Consider the following 21,311-nt stretch of genomic DNA (forward strand, 5'->3'; position numbering starts at 1 on the left):
GTCTTGGGAAATCCGTTTGTGTAATATACGCGCATTTGTGATGCTTGGGTACCTTCCAAAATAGCTGTGTGTAATACCACACGTTGTTTACGGCGTTGTCGCCCTTTTTAGTACAGTCTGGCTTGATTGACAGTTCATTTATTCAGTAGGTGAGAGTATAATTTTCTTATCGCATTCACTTACGCATTCACTCTGTGGTAGCAGTAAAAGATGCTGCACCTCGCGAAACGTGGTCAATGATTTTTCGTAATTTCTTGGAAAATACTATTATTATTGAGGACTTCTGGGCATCGCTAAGGCATATGTTTGCTGATAGACCTAGCTGACTTCGTTTTCTGGAGCAAAACAGAAGCGAATAGAACAGTATCATTGATTTACTGTGTCTGTCTCCATCGACTGAACACAGATATGATTTCATCATTGCTATGTAAGTATTACTGCTCAAAATACTTTGGTTATATACGTTATTTTTGAAATTGAGTGTCTTTAAATAGGTTAGTGCTAATATATGTGGATATTTCACACTGTAATGTAAGCGTTAGTTAGTAATATAATAGTTTTTGTGAAACATGCAACAGTGATGACGTGAGAGTTGGACATTGCCAAAACGTGGTGGACAGTTGAAAATAGTTTTCATGTTGTCCCATCCCCATACAAGAAAACATACGAGAGTACAGAGTATAGAAATACATACAAGAGTTAATTATTACACATTTAGGTACTGTACCGCATTGTGTGACAATATGTTTGCATTATTTTTTAATCTGATAGCAATGTTTCATCTTAAACCTTCATAAGGGGCTCATTTATATGCTTTATAATGGACAAAAAGCATTTTATTCATTTTTGGAGAGATTTTGGATATGTTTCTGGACCCCTAGATATTTTAGACCACTGTACTGATGGAAAGCTTGTAATTCCCACTTGAAAATGATGCAACATTGAGTTTCTTGAGTCAAAACAGTTGATTTGTAGTGAAATACATGAATGTGTTGTGATTTACAGCAATGCATTTACAGCAAGTTCATTTTATGAACTTGTGGTCAAAAAGTTTTTGATCCAGCACATGTATAGTTTAACCTGCTCTATATATGCAATCTCTCAGTATTTCATTGCCACCATTTGTGGCACTTTATTTCTTCCTATAAACTAATCTGCGTTAGTATTGTAGATTGTACAAATGTCTTGCTTCACTTAAGCCATTTTTCAAGTCTCTGTGGTGTTCTCATCTGGAGTTATAAAGCTTTAAATAGGGTACCCCCTAAATGGGCAAGGATTGGCAAGATTTGGCATGTGCGCTAAGGGGTTAAAGACACTCAATTTCAAAAACAATGTATATAACCGAAATATTTTCAGCAGTAACACTTGCATATTCACTAGACACAGAATCAATTCTGTCGTTCTCCTGGCTTAGTACAGACAACAGTATATCAGCTAGGTCTAGAATAATAATATTTTCCAAGAAATAATGAAACTCATCGATATTTTCGCCGGGTGTATTGTCTTTACTGCTACCACAGACTGAATGTGTAATGCGGTGATAATGAGACAAATCTTTAGGTTACGCTAAGCTATAAAACGCTATTCCAAAAATATAATTATACCTTGTTGGAAAGCTTATTCTGTTACCTATTGGATAGATTAATTGGCACTCGAGCCAGATTGTACTACCAAGGGCAACAACACCATAAACAACATGTGTGGTATTACGCACTTATATTTTGGAAGGTATCCAGGCGTCACAAATGAGCATATATTTCAAGATTGTCCATGACAATATATGACCACTCAGTTTCGACAGGGACATCTTTACATGTAAAACCAATGATCAGATTGAATATTTATTCCATATTTAGTCCCAGATATTGACAGTATAATTTTTGAATTTTAGTGTTCAATGAGCAGCGTTTTTAACAGCTGTACTGGCATACCTTCGGCTATTAGCCACGTTTCTATTAAATTGTCAAGCAAATTTTAAGCGAACTTTAGAAATATTGCAAAAAAGAAAAAAAAAAGAATGTGCATTAAGAGTGTTTCCATTAACTGGTTTGGAGCGAATGAACCAGGCTACGCAAAGCATAGTTACGTCCGAAGTTGGTGGTATAGGCTACGTTGTATGGCTGTAATAAATAGAGTAGAAGAAGAGGTTGCAAACCAGAAACAAAACAAGTCTACGAGCGAAAAACTATAGCGAAAAATGGAAAGAGGTCTTCAGGAATTACTTTCAGCTGGGCAAGTTGTAATTGTTCTTTTTAATTTCAGCTAGTATTTGCCATGTTTCATGCTGTCCGGAGACGAAGAGAATATCTTCGAATATCCGGGAAGACGCCGACAACGGAAACAGCTGATCAGTCATGTGACTTAAATGTTTGCTACGTCAGAACTTATTCGAAAAAACTGTTTCCATTTCTCATTTTGCGCATTAACTCTTTTTCGAAAAAGGCAAAAACCACTTCAAGCGAGCATAAAAACTTTTTTGCGAATTTGAGGTACTTGCGCATTTTGCTGTTTCCATAAATAGCAAAATGCGCATCAAAATACGTTTATGGAAACATGACTATTGTTGGCTTTATATTGTTGTTATGACTGAATACAAATTTTTGAAAGAATGTTTTTTATGAATGCCCAGATAGACACTACTGTCCAGTGTATTTTGGTTGGGGGGGTAGTTGCAGATGAGACTGCAGGGAAGGGGTGCTTGTTAAATGGAGGACAGGCACGACAAGGGTGGAATCATCTACTAATCTAGAACAAAGAGTTTGTGTTTTGAACTCATAATTTGGTTGCAGGAGCACTGAAAGTCTGAGTTAAACAATTTCATGATGCCGGCGTAATAGCCACTAGGGGATTGCACCAACAAGTTAAGCACTGCTTGTTTAAGCACCGCTCGTTCATTGTAACCACATTCACATTGATGTAACTAGCAAATAGATAATTAACTCAATGTTGTTCCCTCAGAATGCATTCTGGACCGATATACGATTGGCAAATCCATGTAACATTTTCTACATAACCGCCACCTTCTACTCTATGCTGCCGATGTACCAGTGACCATTAGTGCAGCTGCTTTGTTCAGGAAAGAACGTTCCCATTTTGTGGAATCAGTGCTTTTCTTCAATTGCAAAAGCCCTCCCATTTACTTATGGGAAGGCTTTTGCAATTTTGGTTAACGAGGGGGACAGCGCTCCCTCACATTCAACGATAGGTCGAACCCTACCTACAGTATATTATTATTAACACCACAAACACATCAGCTGAAAAGCTAGCGGCAGTTATTAAATTATTTTATATCTAATTACCTATTTCAATATCATAAATTGCTAATATTTACCGTATCAGAAGTGAATGCATTTGAGTAATTTTACTTCATTTTGACTAGTGGAGTGAAACTCATTTTTTCCAAGTGCTGGTCAAAATGACCAAATGACTGGTGCCTGCATAACATTGGTTGGAGTTATGTGAGTTCATTTAATAGCTTTGCAAACTACCTTGCTAACCTGCAAACTATAAAGGTAGCTGGTAGCTAAGAAGGCTGCAGTTGTGAATTACACTAGGTAGCTGACTTTCTAGCCTGTGAACCATGATGGTAGCTAGTAGCTACCTAATTAGCTAGCTAGCAGTTGTGAATTAGCTATCAAAATCCCATTTGCTAGATACATAGCTAGCTTGGTAGTTAGCTCTACCTGTGTAGACTAGGGATGCAAATTTACACCCATTAATCGATTGATAGTGATTAATTATAAGCTTAAAATCTACTATATGGCCAATAAAAAATGAAAATGGCCAATCACAAACGCAGTCCCCTATACTGATGAAAAGATAATATTTCCCTCTTAAGGATGATGCAAATGTGAGTTTCATGAGTCAAAACATTTGATTTGTAGTAAAATATACTATTATGTTTTGATTTGCAGCAATGCACAATTTAGACAAACTCATTTTTGCTATGATTGTTTTTGTGGCACTGTATTTCAACCTAAATTATGAATAAAATAATCTAGGTTAGTATTGTAAATGGTATAAATTTTTTGCTTCAAAAAAAAGAAATATGGCGGGCGGTATTTTTATTTTTTTTTAAATATGAAAAATTCTACAGGTCCTGGAGCACCTGTTAAGATAGACGTCATCATGAACACCAGTACGTACCAAGATATTTAAAAAACAAAACAATGCACCCCCCCTCCCAATGAGCTTACAAGATTCAAGAAGTGAATGAAAGAAGATTCCAAACCACAGCTTGTTTTTCCCAAAGCAATCCAGGCACAAAATTCAAAAGCCAAAAGACGGCAGGATATTCTAAAAGACCAGAGATGAGAATGTAGAATGTCAAACCTAGATGCAGTACTCCGATAGCCGCTTCTGACTAACAGTTACAAATTTCTTCCTAGGTTGCCCAAAACTGACTCCCAAAAGAAAGCTGCATATTTTATCTAGTGAAAGAGAGGAGACACACGCACACACACAGAGACACATTCACACCAAGTGGCTGCCCTCTCAGTTCCAGCTTTGTCTCATCTCCTGCCTATACTGACCGAGCGCTTTGAAGCTTCCTATGGCTGAGAACGGCCAAATGGTGAATTGGATGTCTGAGACTGTTGGTATTTTCTTTTCCTCAGGATGCATTTGACCAGACCCGAATCCCAGCCCCTGTATGAGGTTTGCTACTGCACCTCCTCTGGAACCCTGCGGCACCACCTCAACGCCACACCCCGAACCTCCATCCAGACAGCCCTCGCTCACCCTTACTACTACCTTCAGGTACAGCGGTATGGCAAGGTTTTTGCACCCCTGGTCACACCTTGGCACAACATTTGCAGGGAACAAACTTAAACATGACATTTCTGTAAATTTTAACGGTTAGAAATCCATGGGAGTTTCCACCTGTTTTCCATTCTCTTAAATAAACCCCATTATCTCAAAAACTATATACTGGACAGAGATGATTCAATGTTTGAAATGAAGAGCACCCATGTATCAAAATGACTTAATCGTCTGGTCATATGGGAGTCTCATTCAGTAAGCACATAGTGCACATATTCTGAAAACCTACAACAAGCTGTCTACAACACCTGGAAGACAGTTTGCAATACATTGAATAAAGCAGTAAAATTTGTGTTTTCACAAGGATGTGCCCAATTGTCTCCAAAACCTCTCTAAATGGCACCATGCGTCTCCAAATTGAAACATTGTGCACATCTTTTTCCCAGCCGTATTCCGCGTCCAGAAGCTAATTTTTTTAAATCAAGGGTGGTACCCTCTGGAACCCCATACACCACATATTCTTTATTTATCCATTCTAAGTTGTATGTTGGTCAAACGGTACCCTTTTTGTGAGCTTCTGTGCACAAAACCTATTCGTAATGGTGACTTGCCACACACACCAATATTGGTTCAGAAACAAACCACTTGGTTTTTACATGCTGTGCCTTCTGACCTACTTCTTGTGCTCAACTGCTCAAATGGGAGGGAGAGGGAACCAGTTCTAAGTACACTATATGACCCAAAGTGTCTGGACACCTCTTGTGCATGCAGTAATGTCCAGCTGAAGTGTGAACATTGCTGTTACAGAGCAACTTTACTTTTCTTAAGATAATAAAAACAAAGATTAATATAAAACATGAATTTGTTTTATTCAAAAACTGATGGCTCCTTTGTTGATTAATCATTAAATAAATATAGTTAATTGGACAATGTAACTGCATGCATTTGTTTGAGCATAACATTTTATTTGAACAGAAACTATTACAGCTATTTAACCTGTGTAAACTGCATATGCGTGATCTTTTCCATGAATATTCTACCAAGTGTATGTATGGAGAACGAAGAGTACATGTATCCACTGTTTTAAATACTGTTGATAAAATGTGCACAATTTTGTGATGCATATGAAACATATTTTATTACTCGCCCACAGGCAGGTGAGGAGAACTGACTATATGTGAATATAATGTGCTTATCTTAACAGACCTGCCAACCTGCACGCATTTTGTGTACCAACCACGCAATTCTTGGTCAAAATATGCAGGTACGGAATGCCAGCTGAAACTATGCAAAAAAAAAAAAAAAACAATACCGTACATTTATTCGGTATTTAAACTACATCAACCAGATGCGACCTTGTGCTTGTGGTTCTGTAACCCCTCCCTGACCCACTCAACATCCAGTGATACGCAGCGGTACTTTATTATCCACCGAGGCGTAATGCTGCATTGCTGAGGTAAAATGGGAAGTGGGGGAGTAATAAACAAGCACAAAAATGTGACCGTAATGTTAACATATAAAATGTTAAAACATGTCCGGTAACTTTACGTGATGATGCATTTCAAGGGGTATATCATAATGAGATACATTTGTGTATATAGTTAGCCGTAGTAGTAGCTCGCATACGATTTAGCCTCGTTACGAGACTGCTACGGTGTGAATAACTGAGTAATTTAGTTGCAGTAACTCAAACGCCACGGAGTCTCCCTGTTATAACTTTGAATCGCGCACACAGTTATTTTACATTACAACATACGTTTCTGTAAATACTTGAAAATGAAAACATATGTTACAATATACAAAATAAATTATTTACATTGTTGTTAAATAATTGAATGCAGTTCACTTATGCTTATCAGTTTGTATAAGCACACATATCATATAATGAAATATTAATCATGGAAAAAATGGTTTTAAGCAGGTGTACTTTTGACTTGCAAGTATATCATAATATAGCCCAGTACAGTGCAAGTGATATTTTAGAATCAGGTCAAATTATACAATTTTGCCTGATCACTTCTACTGTCAAAACTAGAATTATGAAGTAAGGCTTATGTGTGTGTGTGTGTGTGTCTGTCTTTTGCAGACTGTCATGTGCAAAGCGAAGTGGTGCGAAAGCATGTGAACTAAGCGTTACACTGACTATTGTGGTACTCAGTATTTTCCCAAGGTTGGCAGGTCTGTCTTAATTTAAAGGAGTACCATGGTGATTTTCACACTTTCTCGGTTTTATGTGCTATTTGCACAAGAGGCATTGAAGAAACACAATGAGCAAAGTATTAAATATGTCCGTTCTGTATTCTTGGAGAAATATGCGTTTTAAATTAATCGTCCTATTTTCAACCGGTTGAGAAAGTTGTCAGCTGCTGTTCAGGCAATGCAAATATTTGACTAACGTTAGGTTCACTTAAATTAGAGTGCCTTTAGATTATTTCTGGTTATATTCATTTAGCTAGCTAGCTAACGTTAGCTAGCTAGGAGGTTTGATTTCATAAGGCAATGTTATCGATAACGTTAGCTTGCTAGTTTGCTTTTATGAGGACGTTATAGTTGTGCTTTTATCTTAACTTGGCTAGCTAGATGTCAAAAATTATCATTAGATATAAGTCAACGTCCTTACCTTAGCTATCTACCGATACTTGATATACTAGCCCTACTAAGCTAGCTAGCTTGTGAAAATTCAGTCTCCCAAAGAGAGCGCATATCATGGGGGTAGCTATGGTAACGGGGCACGGTCTGTCAATCATAGCTAACTGACAGTTCTCATTACCATGCCCAGACGGTTTGGGTGAATTTTTATCGTGGGAAATTTAGGCTTAGAAAAATACGTTTTAATGACTGAAGAATAAAAAAATTATGCACATTTGTTTTGTTGTTGCCTGAAGACAACTGGGAAGTGTCACGTTCAACCACCATGGAACGTCAGTGTTGGAGCTCTGGTGATGCACTTTTATTTATTGTTCTACTTTTACTTTATTTTTATATTGCAATTAACAAATAGCAGTATTGACAGTGAAGCAGTAACTACACCTGTGTAGGCTTACACATTGTATGCCTCCAGTTAAACCAAATGCTGCAACCAGCCTATTTCTTTTCTTTTTTCAGCACCAAATAAACTAAAGCGACTTTGAAATGACAGACGCTCATCTGTCCAAGTCACACAAAGTTGAGACTCATACGCAACATTTTCTTTATGCGCACGGAAAGAGTTATGGTTTGTTTGCGCTGGAGCAACAACGTGGATCCTTTTATGTAAGCTGTACAACCAATAAACCGTTAGAATTGTAATTTCATTATCTAAAATGCTTCTCATTCATCACTGTAATAGCTTGCCGCTGGCAGTGTAATGGGCAGTAGTTATACTTTTCATGTTGAGTCATCATGGGTACCATTGACAATATCGAAGGACTGCTTGGCCAGTACTGGTCCAAGAAGCTTATGGGTGGGCTTGTTTTGTTCTATTATTTTGTACACAATACTTTTGCAATGTATGCAATGGCAAAATGGACAACAATTATAATTCTTCTGGAGAAGTTCTAAGTAAACACTGGACATTGTAGCGAGGTTTCTTGTAGTTAGTACGTGTTTGGGACTAAAATGACTGGATTTAGTTGAAATGTTCAGTATTCTGTGGTACTGCGAGCTAGAACCCCTCACGTAACCTACAATTATCAATTAAATCACCAAGTTTGTTAAGAGGTCAGTCTACAGTAAATTGGTGGAATCAACAAACAAACTCAAGTCGAAGTCAATATTTGGTCTTACGATTAATAAAATTAAATACGAAGCAGTCAATTAAACATCAACTGCCTTATTTTACCTTGCAATCCATTTAAAAGCTCATTAGAAATGCAACAAGGGGTCACTTGTCTACCATATAATCTTGTAGATAGGTCACTAGATGCAATTGTCAGATATCTCGGAAGCTCTGGTTCTCAAATCTGAGAGTGCGTCGCCGCGGTGCTCAGTGGTCCACATCATTGCTCTGTTCGTGATCCTTCTTGTTGAGGTTCCCAGTTGCCTGAAGCTCTATAGTTAAGCAAGGCTGCCTCCATTGAACCGGTAAGCGGAAGCTGTCTTCAGTTGTTATATATCTCAATGCTTCTACGCCCATTATATTTCATGCGCCATTGTCTGATGTGTAGCCCAAAGAAAAATAGATCCAATGACTGGCAAGGTGTTTGGTTTTTCAAAAAAAAAATTTTTTCCCATTTGTCTCTCTCCCGCTCACTAATCCCTCATTGTTTATTGTTTAGGTTTTTTGGGACTTTTGCAACGTCACGTTTTCCTGAAGTTATTTATCTTTTTGTCTATTCTTTTCATGAATGTGACTAATTAGGTTAATGACCATTGCATGCTTATCCAGGGCTGTCACTGAGTTCCCCCCCCGATATATTTTGTAACTAATTAAAAATGATTACACACCCTATCTGCGGCCCTGTGCATTACATTTGGCAGTGCTGCCAACAAAGCCTGCAACACTGTGCGAGAATACACAAATGGGCCTTATAGGCGTCACAAATAAGGTAAAAATTGCAGACCATTTATTGTAATGTGTGTAGGCTGTTGATAAATATACATCATTGACTTTATTGCATGAATACGCTATAAGGGACAAGGAGAACATTAGGAGGTTCAGGTGTAATAAGCTGCAAGCTAAATATAGCATGGTTCCACCAATAAAAATATATATCAAAATGAAATTTAGAAAATGGGCTATTTGTGAAAACAAATTAATGAAACGGACAGTGTTGTAGCATTCACATGTGAGCAGTTAGATTTTTCTCATTCTTTCTAATCTTGGCTTGACCCTTAACTTCTGTGTCTTAATGATTTTTTCGATTGTGCAAAATTCAAGCAGGAAGCATTTAGATACCTTCTGATGGCCGCCTTCAATTATCTTAATTTGCAAGTCCTCAGTCAGCTGCTTAGAAGGAACTCGCTGTCAGTCTAGTTTTGAGACCAACAAAAGGGTGCTGAAACTTGTGCACATCACATTTACAGTTTTTTTTTTTTTTTTTTTTTTCCCTCCAAGCAATTCTGTGTTAAAATTAGCAGGTATGTGTAATGTTTAAGTTTGTACCCTGCATAGTTTGTTTTAACTTATTTGTACTTAGAGACTCAACAGAATGTGCAGTTTGACTAGTGGTATAAAAACTTGCATTATTCTGTAACTGCCCTCAGCCTCCTGTGAAACTGTAGCTGTCATAAATGTTGCACTAATAGCAAGGATTTTTGTGGACAGAATGAGGCCCTGAGGAGCGAGACGGGTGCCATCTCCAGTGCTGCCCCAGATATCTGCATTGTGTACAAGCTACACCTGGAGTGTGGGCGGCTCATCAACCTGTATGACTGGCTGGAGGTAGGGACTTGACCACCGCTACAAGCAAACTAAGTGTGTGTGATAGTCCTCCCAGATTGATGGAAGATGTTGCGATGGGATAACATTTAAATTTTTCATTAAAAAATGAGGAATAAAAGTGATACCCTTGAATTATTCCTGGATCAGTATCCTGTACAGTTTTAATCAGGCCTGAATTCAAGAGTGATATTGAGCATCACTTATAACATTATTCATTTAATTTCATTCATTGAGTAAAAGTGTCTTCAGAAATAATCAAAATTAATAGGCTATGCAATGTTGCCTAATTAAATAAAAATGTAAGAACTGTACACATCTACACCTATGCTATATTGTGACCTATGAAGTGTAAATGAGGAAGCACCATTATGAAACCTGGCCAAATTATTTGCGAACTTGGCCTGATGTGTTCTGTTTTGGGTCAGAAATCCAAATTATAGGTTGGTGTCTAGCTTTTGGGTAAAATAACTTCTCCTTGGGCAGTAGTAATTTTAATGGATATTGAAGCCATTTTATTTTCCTTTGTTGATTTATCCTACTGTACTGCTTTCATGGGCTTTTGAATTTGAGGAAATTGGACCTTAAAAGAACTTTGAAGTGCTTTGACAAGGGGGGGTGGGGGTGGGGGGGGGGTGTGAATAATTCCATCACCTACCTTCAGAATCCAAAAACTGAATCGGAATTGGTATTTGACTACATCTTATGTATTCTACATCTGTGTTTCAAGGCTTACTGCATGGTGGTCACAGCTGCTGATGGGGAGGACTCTGACCCCAGTGAAAAGGGAAAATTTGATGAAATTAGACGGTATCCTTTTCTTTGAGCCAAACGGCGCTGGTAAAATAGGCGGAGTTAACATTGACTTGATGCTTTCTGTTTTAGCATTTAATTGATTTTAGGAATAACATGGTCTTTGAATTACACTGAATTACACTGATTGGTGAGTAGCAATCTGAATTTCTGGGAGCCAAATATTTTGCTTCATTCTTGCTAAACTTTCAACACTAGCTAGATGTTATCAGGTGCTGAGAATTGTCCCTAACTGGGAGTTATACAGTTGAAGTCAGAAGTTTACATACACTTAGGTTGAAGTCATTAAAACTCATTTTTAACCACTCCATAGATTTCATGTCAGCGAACTATAGTGTTGGCAAGTCAGTTAGAACATCTACTTTGTGCATGACACAACTCATTTTTACAACAATTGTTTACAGACAGATTATTTCACTTTTAATTCACTATATCACAATTCCAGTGGGTCAGAAGTTTACATACACTAAGTTGACTGTGCCTTTCAAACAGCTTGGAAAATTCCAGAAAATGATGTCATAGCTTCAAAAACTTCTGATAGGCTAATTGACATTTGAGTCAATTGGAGGTGTACCTGTGGATGTATTTTAAGGCCTACCTTCAAACTCAGTGCCTGTTTGCTTGACATCATGGGAAAATCAAAAAGAAATCAGCCAAGACCTCAAAAAGAAAATTGTGGACCTCCACAAGTATGGTTCATCCTTGGGAGCAATTTCCAAATGCCTGAAGGTGCCACGTTCGTCTGTACAAAAATAGTACGCAAGTATAAACACCATGGGACCACGCAGCCATCATACTGCTCAGGAAGGAGACGCGTTCAGTCTCCTAGAGATGAACGTGCTTTGGTGCGAAAAGTGCAAATCAATCCCAGAACAACAGCAAATACCTTGTGAAGATGCTGGAGGGAACAGGTACGAAAGTATCTATGTCCACAGTATCCTATATCAACATAACCTGAAAGGCTGCTCAGCAAGGAAGAAGCCACTACTCAAAAACAAAAAAGCCAGACTACAGTTTGCAACTGCACATGGGGACAAAGATCTTACTTTTTGGAGAAATGTCCTCTGGTCTGATGAAACAAAAATTGAACTGTTTGGCCATAATGACCATCATTATGTTTGGAGGAAAAAGGGTGAGGCTTGCAAGCCGAAGAACACCCTCCCAACCGTGAAGCACGGGGGTGGCAGCATCATGCTGTGGGGGTGCTTTGCTGCAGGAGGGACTGGTGCACTTCATAAAATAGATGGCATCATGAGGAAGGAAAATTTAGTGGATATATTCAAGCAACATCTCAAGACATCAGCCAGGAAGTTAAAGCTTGGTTGCAAATGGGCCTTCCAAATGGATAATGACCCAAAGCATACTTCCAAAGTTGTGGCAAAATGGCTTAAGGACAAAAAAAGTCAAAGTATTGGAGTGGCCATCACAAAGTCCTGACCTCAATCCAATCAAAAATTTGTGGGCAGAACTGAAAAAGCATGTGCGAGCAAGGAGGCCCACAAACCTGGCTTAGTTACACCAGTTCTGTCAGGGGGAATGGGCCAAAATTCCAGAAACTTATTGTGAGAAGCTTGTGGAAGGCTACCTGAAACGTTTGACCCAAGTTAAACAATTTAAAGGCAATGCTACCAAATACTAACTGAGTGTATGTAAACTTCTGACTCACTGGGAATGTGATGAAAGAAATAAAAGCTGAAATTAAAGCTGCAAGCGGCGTTGGGAGGGGTCCAAGCATTGGCACTATCGAGCCCCATATGGAGCGATTTTAATATGGCTTTGTCTTCATGATCATATACCTTCACCCAACAAATCTACTGAATATCATGATGAACAATGGATTGGAATATGTGTCTGACGTAATAAAATATTGATGACTTATGGCCAAATTTGTGCTAAGACATGCTGTCTGATGACTTAGTTGTGTCACCATGGATGTGTCCTGGCCGCTTCCCGTAAAGGCCTTTACTATGACACTAGTGTTGTCACGATACCAAAATTTTGACTTTGATACTAATACCAGGTGTAATATCACGATACTCAATACTAAAATAATACTTGAAACTTAAACCATGCTGATTCGATACTCGGTACCTAACGATACTGAAACGACCTTAATAGATCAGAAACGTAATGTCCACAAGGGTTGACTTCATTGTCGAATTCATGGTTTATTAACAACCTTTAAGTTGAAGCCTCTTCAACATATTAATATGCATAGGCCTATAGTGTTACAACACTGAACAATAGAAAAATATGTTAAATATATTTCAAAAATTAAACAGTTGTAAACTAAATAATCTTTAAAACAGGTCTTTCACCTTTAAATAGATTTAAAAACAGCGTATTTTAATAACAATACAGCATCTATCTATAATAAAATATTTCCAAACACCTATTGCTACTGAAGTGAGCTGAGTCAAAGCATGCGCTGTATCAAGGAGCTGAGTGCACAAGCGCAAGTCACCTCACTTGGCAACCTTAGTTGCTACTGCCTTCTAGCGAAGATTCTGACGAATGACACTTTTCATCCGCTCAGTCAGTAATGCGGGAGACAATTTTCCCTGGCTTTTACATTTGACTAAAAACTGCCGGACGTCGGAATATTCTATTACCGAACCGTTTCTTTTTTTTTTTTTTTTTTTTTTAAGTACCGAGAAAGTGCTGAAGTTTCGGTATACGGTGCAGCACTGCGTCAGACACATTCCAATCCATTGCTCAGCTTAGCAGAGAATGCACATTCCAGAGCGCCTCAGAGACAGATAGAATAATAACACATAAATACGCATTTCAAATAATAAAGACGACAGAAAAAACGAAACGAACAACGAAATACGAACTCGCGACCTGCGTGCTGGCCGCAGAGCAGCCTACCGTTTTATTTATTTAGACATTGGCAGATGAGAGAATTTTCGGTTACGCTGACCTATAAAACGTTATTCCAAAAGCAAAATCAGACATGTTATACATCGTTAGAAAGCTTATACTCTCACCTACGGAATAAATGAGTTGTCAATCAAGCCAAATTGCACTAAAAAGGGCGACAACGCCGTAAGCAACAAGTGTGGTATTACGCACAGCTATTTATGAAGATAGCCGACCCAGGCGTGACAGATGTGCGTATTTTTCACAAACGGATTGTCCAAGACAATATATGACCACTCAGTCGCAAAAGGGACATCGCTACGCGTAAAACCAATGGTAAGATTGTATTTTTATTCAATGTTTAGTCCCAGATATTGACTGTAGAATGATGTGGTATAATTTAAAAAAAGAATTGTCTCGTTTATTTCGTTATTCAGTGAGCAGCGTTTTCACTGCTGTATTGGCATATTTTAGGGCTAATGTCGGGTTTATCTTGTTGCTACGGAATATTGCATTACAATACATTACAGGCATTTGGCAGACGCTCTTATCCAGAGCGACGTACAACAAAATGTATAACCATAACCAGGAACAAGTGTGTCGAAAACCCTAGAGGGCAGTAGCCTACCGTTCTAAGTGCAGAGAACAACCGCATAATTCAACTTGGACCCTGTAGGTTAAACTGATAAACACTAACACAAACAAGAACAGCAACAACGCAGTCTATGCAAAAATACAAGCAATAGTTAAGACCAGTTAAGTCACCTACGAAACAACTACCTAGTTACAACCCTAAGCTTACAGTCAATGTAGAGATTAAATTAAGAATACGATGTCTCTCAGCATAATGACGGATTTAAAGACTAAACGAACTCACTCCGATATTGTCTTCAAATGGACCGTATTATTTATTTAGACATTGGTAGACTACAGCATAAATTGCGTCTTTTGTTTATATGCAATGTTAGTAATTGCAGCGAGAAACTGCAGCTGTAGGTCGTTATGTTATGGTAGCAACGGAACGAAGCGGACTATGTATGTATTAGGCTACCGTCATTGTTTCATTATACCAGCGTGTTTTCGCGCGTTTGCACAGAAACTCAGTACCTCTCAATAAAATGGTTTAGCTATTTCTCAGCATAATGACAGATTCAAAGACTAAACGAACTCACCTGACACTGTCTTCAAATGGATGCAGGCTCAAGAAAAGTAATCATTCATCCTCTCAAAAAGCTTTTACTAACAAACTTGGTAGCTTAGCATGCACTCTGGGTGGCACTGTCTTCCACTGCTTCCCCGAGGTTCAGACCCTCCCCTCACTGATTTAAAAACTAGACCCTACGGTGTCGGATTACTCGCGTCGCCATGGATGTCGCTTGCCGTAAAGAAGTTTACTAGATGTCGTAGCACTTAGATTTGGAGCTCCAGCTTTTCCGCACCCCACCTAATGAAAAGGTCCAAATGGCGGGCAAACCATATGGCGGACATAGGTGCTCCCAATAGGAAAGTTGTAGAGCACATTCAGATGCATAAGTCGATGTAGTTTTGTGTTGATCTGACTTATTGTGTGGGAGTTATGGCCTTTTAAAGTATGACCCTCTTGTTATAGCGCCACCATCTGGCCAAAATTGGTGATTTTTAGTGCCTGAGTAGTGGGGGGCCATAGGACCCACCTACCAAATTTGGTTGGTCTACAACTTATGGTTGCTGAGCCTCAGACATTTTAGCGGAGAAAGCTTCCACGCCCCAACTAGAAAGTCTAAATGGCGGGCAAACAATATGGCGGACATAGATGGGGCCAATGGCAAAGTTGTAGAGCACGTTCAGATGCATAGGTCGATGAAGTTTTGTGTTGGTCTAACTTATGGTGTGGAAGTTATGGCCTTTTACGCGTTACCCTTTGTTATAGCGCCACCATCTGGCTGACATACGTGATTTTTAGTGCCTGAGTAGTGGGGGGACATAGGAACCCACCTGCCAAATTTGGTTGCTCCAGGACTTTTGGTTTCTGAGCCTCAGACACTTTTAGCGGAGAAAAATAATAATAAGAATAATAATCCTAACAGATACAATAGGGTTCCACCAGCTTTGCTGCTTGGACCCCTAATAAATGATTCTCTCTACTGTTATTCTGATATTTCACGTTCTTAAAATAAAGTTGTGATCCTAACTGACCTAAGACAGGAAATGTTTACTAGGATTAAATGTCAGGAATTGTGAAAAACTGAGTTTAAATGGATTTGGCTAAGGTGTATGTAACCTTTCGACTTCAACTGTATATATGTAAAATCCCCTTTGCTCCATCGGGCACCATTGTTCCCTAATGTATTTGTTGCATGTATCATGTACTGTGAAGATGCTTGTGCAACTGAAAAAGCCACCCTGTGCCAGATGTTATACTTTAACCTACTTCTCAGTGCTTGTTTTATTCGTGCCGTATCTGAGCTGGAGTTCCTGGGGTTCATAAAATCTACCAAGCAGAAGACGGATCATGTGGCACGGCTGACCTGGGGAGGCTGCTGACTGTCACACACTCTTTCTGCATAGGGTTTTTGTGTGGAACTCTACACACAATCTATTTTTATAATAAAATTGTCCACACTGTATATTGTGAAATTGAAGACTTTATGCAACATGTAGTAAAAGGATCCGAGTACTGCTCCCTTGTGGTGTTTCTCTAAATTTGCCAATGCAATGCCTTCATAGGTTTTTTTTTTTTTTTTTACACTTTGAGTATAGCAGGAAGGAGCACGTTGGAACATTTGTCAGATGAGGCCTACCCAGTTTTTTTTTTTTATTTGGGTTTGGATATGAAAAAATGAACAAGATAAGGGAGTTCCCTGGATAAGTTATACCTTATTGTACCTCATCAAAATTGGATGTGAAGCCTCCCAGCTTTTTTGGGTGGAATAATGGAACACTCTAGCTTGGATTTGCATGTACCATAAGTGCCTATTTCTTATGCATGCATTAATAACCTTGTGTCACTGTAGTGACTTTTTATCATAAAAGTCTTAATGGAAAATACAAAAGCAAATTTGATACAATTTCAATTCAATTGAATTTTATTTGTATAGCACGTTTTACAGAGAACTGTCACAATAGCCGCGTTTCCACCAAAATTACCCGGAACTTTCAGTCCCAGGAACTACTTTACCAGGAACTAAAAGGTTCCTTCAACCAATGGTTGTCTGCGTTTCCACCGGGGTCTAAAGTACCGCGAAGATTAGGCAAATTAGCCCACTGACGTATGAAAAAGCAACGTTGTCGTCGGTCCGTCTGTCATATGATTTCTTCCGTAACCCCATACTACCACCGAAGTAGCCTACATTATTTTCTAATAACCGGGACAGCCCGGAGGGGTTTATTCCACTTATACAACGGGTTACCAACAATGACTATATATGGTTACTTTTGTATTTATTGATTTTCATATATCCTCTCAAACACATTCATTATGTTTTTATGCGAACATTCGCTTTCATGTCTTGACATCCGAAGCGACAGAATGCATTCACATTTATATGTATAACTGGCAACAACAGCAGAAAACATGCACACGTTGTAAACAATTTGCTGTTTGATTACTTTCTCGTCGTCAATTCCATATAGGCTAATGGCAAAATGACAAGAATAGAACGAAAACTCGGACTTGCGTGAAAATGTAAATTAGTAGTGGTACAGCCACCGTTTGCTTTCCTTCGAAGTTACTGCTAGCCGAGCAGCGAAGTGTGCCCTCCAGATGCGAACCATGCACCATAAATTAGTCCATAGTCTTCCTGGTCTTTTCGTGGAATTGAAAAATGGCAGTAAAATTACGGCAGTCTGAAAAAGCTAAAGGGAAGATTACTAGAATTAACCTGTTATTTTACCCGGATAAAAAGTGCGGATGGTGATTTCCAGTTTGCTTGTACTGTATCACCAATGTTAATTATGCAGAACTACCGCATACCTCACATAACTGTATCAAACGTTTTGAGTTAATTGCAACGGGCTAACAAAGAAAATCCGGAAGAAAATATTCAGCAACCGAATTAATCCGTTTGAATGTTTTGGTAGCCTACGTAATATGCTGTCCCAGCACGAATGCTTAGCATTTTATAAAACGAATACTAAAGCAAGAAAAGAACAGAAGAGCACACGTTATAATCCCAAGACGTTGACAGGCTATAACCAAAACTAGGCTACTGCGCCGCATAACGTACAAGTTTGATTTGAAGTTATTATGAAAATAAATTGGTTTGCCGCTGCATATTTTCAAACATGGCGGGTAATGGCGGAAAATAAATACAACACAAATGCTGCGAGTACTCGACCAATCAGAAATGTTCAGCGCTGCAAGCTCCACCCAAAAGGTTCCTGTACTTTCGGAAAGTACTACCCCCCGAGCAGGAACGTTTTGGGGGGTAAAACAAAGCCCCCAGAACTAAATTTAGACCCTAGTTCCTGCGGTGGAAACGCACTGAGTTCCTCAAAAGGTTCCTAGTTCCGGGGTATAGTTCCTGCGGTGGAAACGCGGCTAATGAGTAGCAAGGCAAAAAACTGAGCAAAAAGAATAAACAGAGCAAACACCAGACCTGAACCTCCAAATAGCAAGTGCTATTTGGAGGTAAAATCTCCCAGTGGGGAGAAAACTCTTGAACGGTGGTGAGAAAAAACATCTCAATGGGAAGAAGTCTCAAGAGGAACCCGGACATAGAGGGGCAGCCCATCCTCCACTGGCCAGCCTGGTGTAAAATAGCAGTAGAGTGGAATGTGGCAAAAATTTGTCAGCAAATAGAATGGGTTTAGTAGGTTACAGCTGAGGTGAAAGCTGATCGCTATGATAGAAAACCAAATGGTATAGTTCAGTATAGTGCAGTTTAGAGGAGTGACTGATCTGAAGCTCCAGGCTGCTTCAAGGGATGGGCAGGGGAGGAACAGGGCTCCAGCAGTCCATGACCATGGATCGAGGGACAGGGTTGGAGAGATCCTGTGTATTCAGGCTGAGGAAACAGGCTGGAGCGGTGTTTGAACTCAGGGCGAGGTAAGGGGCAGGAGCCCCATGGAAAGAGAAACAAAGAAGACGAGGTTAAGGCCAGCTTGACACCTGATGCTGAGCTACCTAGTGTGTCAACTCCTTAAGGCCAGATTGTGATAGAAATGAGAAGTGTTTTGCTTCTGTTCTGTCGTTCATTGTATCATTTTCATTAAATGGGTCTGACATGGCCAAACAGGCCAGTCCCCATGGTTCAACAGAAAATATACAGCTAGCCCTGCAGCTTGATTCTTCAATCTGTCATCTCTGGCATAGCAAAGAAGGCACTAAGGGGTAAGCAAAATGAGCCTTGCTTGAGTTGGACATATTTGGAATCAATTTGTGCCCATTAATGGGGTGTAAAATTATCCTATCAACAGAGTTGATTATTTTTAGGTATTGACCAGTGGCTGGATGATGGTAAGTAGCAGAGGAGACAGCGTTTTCCAAAACCAGTGCATTATTTTTTTTTAGCAGGTGGGAAGCTAGTGAATGAAAATATATAGTGAAATGTAGAAGAACACAAAAAAACTGTACAGAAAAAATAAAATGAATGGGCATATGTTGACAGGCTATGTCCTCACTCTGCACACAATATCACCCTACTGCTCTTGGCACGTCCAACATAAAAACTAAAACGAAACTGAAGTGAGGAGCCTAATGCTGCCCTTTTATAGCAGGAGCTCCTACCATTGCCCCAGTTAACCAATACACATTACAAAATTCACATTTGAACATAATGAGAAGAAATCAATTACAAATTAAACAGTATGTTGCTTTTTCCAATATAAAACAGGGTTCTGTTCAGAATTGAAATACACTGTATTAGACTGATTGCTAAATCCCCCTACTACAATGGCACAGCCCAACAGCACCTCCGGGAACCCGTCTACAAAGAACACGGAAGAATGCTGAATGAATGTAAGTTGAATTCAGATTATTGTTACAAGACATTAGCAATCAATAAATGCTGATTTACGAACGGTAACATGTATTTACATGTTTTTTGTGTTTGAGAAACAGTAATACATCAAATAACAAGCATTAAGGTGTTATAGTGAATAGGCTCTTCCCGGCACTCTGAATGCGTGCGCAAACCTGGGTAATAATGGATTGAAACAGGACTGAAATGCTGGTGAAATTTTTACATTGAGCAAATCCAAACAGGCATGTAACTACAATAATAATTGCATGGCATTATGACACTACTTTTAACACTAGAACACTAGCCGGTGTCAATACCATTGGGCATTTAGACTTGCCAATTTAAATTACTCCAACACAATGTAATACCCTCCTCCTTTTATGACTTTAAATATTTGCTACTTGCTAAATATTTGTCACTTGCTAAAATCCTTCTTACATTACATTGGTATGAAATGTTCTGTTGCCATTCCATTTCAAATTTATACCGCTAGTTCCGCGATAGGGGATGAATAACGTAATTACGAAAATGACATTATTTACCTTAGATAAACATTGGATATTGTGGGCCCCCCTAGCGGTTGTGGCCCTAAACAACCGCATAGAGCGTTTATGCCACAGGCCGGCCCTGTAACTCATTTGTGTGTGGTCCCTGTTCACACAAAAGCTGTGCATTCTCTGTGGAATTGAAGTAAGATAAGAGCTAGAGTTCATATGCAAAAGCACACTCCAAATGGCAGGAACATTATATATATATATATATATATATATATATATATATATATAATGCCAGTATTCAAAAGGGTTCAAGAATAGAGCTTGTGTTAAAAAGGGGGCACTACAGAAGAGGTTAATGTAGTTAAAATCAATAAGGCCTATAATTGATGAATCAAACATTTTATTGTTCATGAGTTGCCGCATGTTTTCAATTTAGCAGGGTATTACTAAGATTGGTAATGTAAATGAGCACAGCCGCAGCAAGTTCATTTAAATGCACTGCTGGTATTTAAGTCTTGTGTATGGCAGGAAAGCAACATTGATGTACTGCTCCATTTCTGGTGAAGTCGGGTTCTGGATGTTCATGGATGCAATGGACAGGTGCTGTCACCTTAAAATTTTAACACTTCTCATTAGTAAAAACTTCTGAAACATATTTCAGGTTGTTTAATTCTTTAACCAATAGCCAACCATCACCAAGGTCACCGTCTCTCAACTTCTCCAACAGGCAACTGTTCCTAAAGATGTGAATCACGCTTCAATATCTAGCTGATCTATAGTGGTTTTCACCCCTATGCGCATTCTTCTCCTCATCCCTAAAGAAACGCATCTTATCTGGAAGAGAACCCATGGTTGAGTAGGCAGGTTGTTGATGGTGACTACGTGTGTTTCTAGCACTGAACTCAATTCTAGCTGTCACCCGTGTAACTTTGGAGCATTTCACAACTCTGTAGTAATAACAACATCATTGATTGGTGGAACTCACTTTAGGATTGTTAAAAATTAATTTGAAATCGATTTATGGCTTCTAAGGAAGCATATAACAACGTTTCACAATCTCGTGGCTCATGGTAAGTC

General features: G+C 39.0%; 1 protein-coding gene across 2 annotated transcripts in view; it reads left to right on the top strand.

Annotated features, from left to right (window-relative positions):
• Positions 1-16,454, top strand: part of orc3 (origin recognition complex, subunit 3) — a 75,699-nt gene extending 59,245 nt beyond the window's left edge. For both annotated transcript variants that reach the window (XM_064335743.1, XM_064335733.1), the window contains exons 17-20: positions 4,617-4,758; positions 10,007-10,123; positions 10,851-10,930; positions 16,213-16,454. In XM_064335743.1, the coding sequence (XP_064191813.1) occupies positions 4,617-4,758; positions 10,007-10,123; positions 10,851-10,930; positions 16,213-16,318 (445 nt within the window). In that variant the 3' untranslated portion in view covers positions 16,319-16,454. The remainder of the gene's footprint in view (positions 1-4,616; positions 4,759-10,006; positions 10,124-10,850; positions 10,931-16,212) is intronic.
• Positions 16,455-21,311: the final 4,857 nt, after the last annotated feature.

Source organism: Anguilla rostrata, chromosome 1 (genome assembly GCF_018555375.3).
Source record: "Anguilla rostrata isolate EN2019 chromosome 1, ASM1855537v3, whole genome shotgun sequence".
Lineage (NCBI taxonomy): Eukaryota > Metazoa > Chordata > Actinopteri > Anguilliformes > Anguillidae > Anguilla > Anguilla rostrata.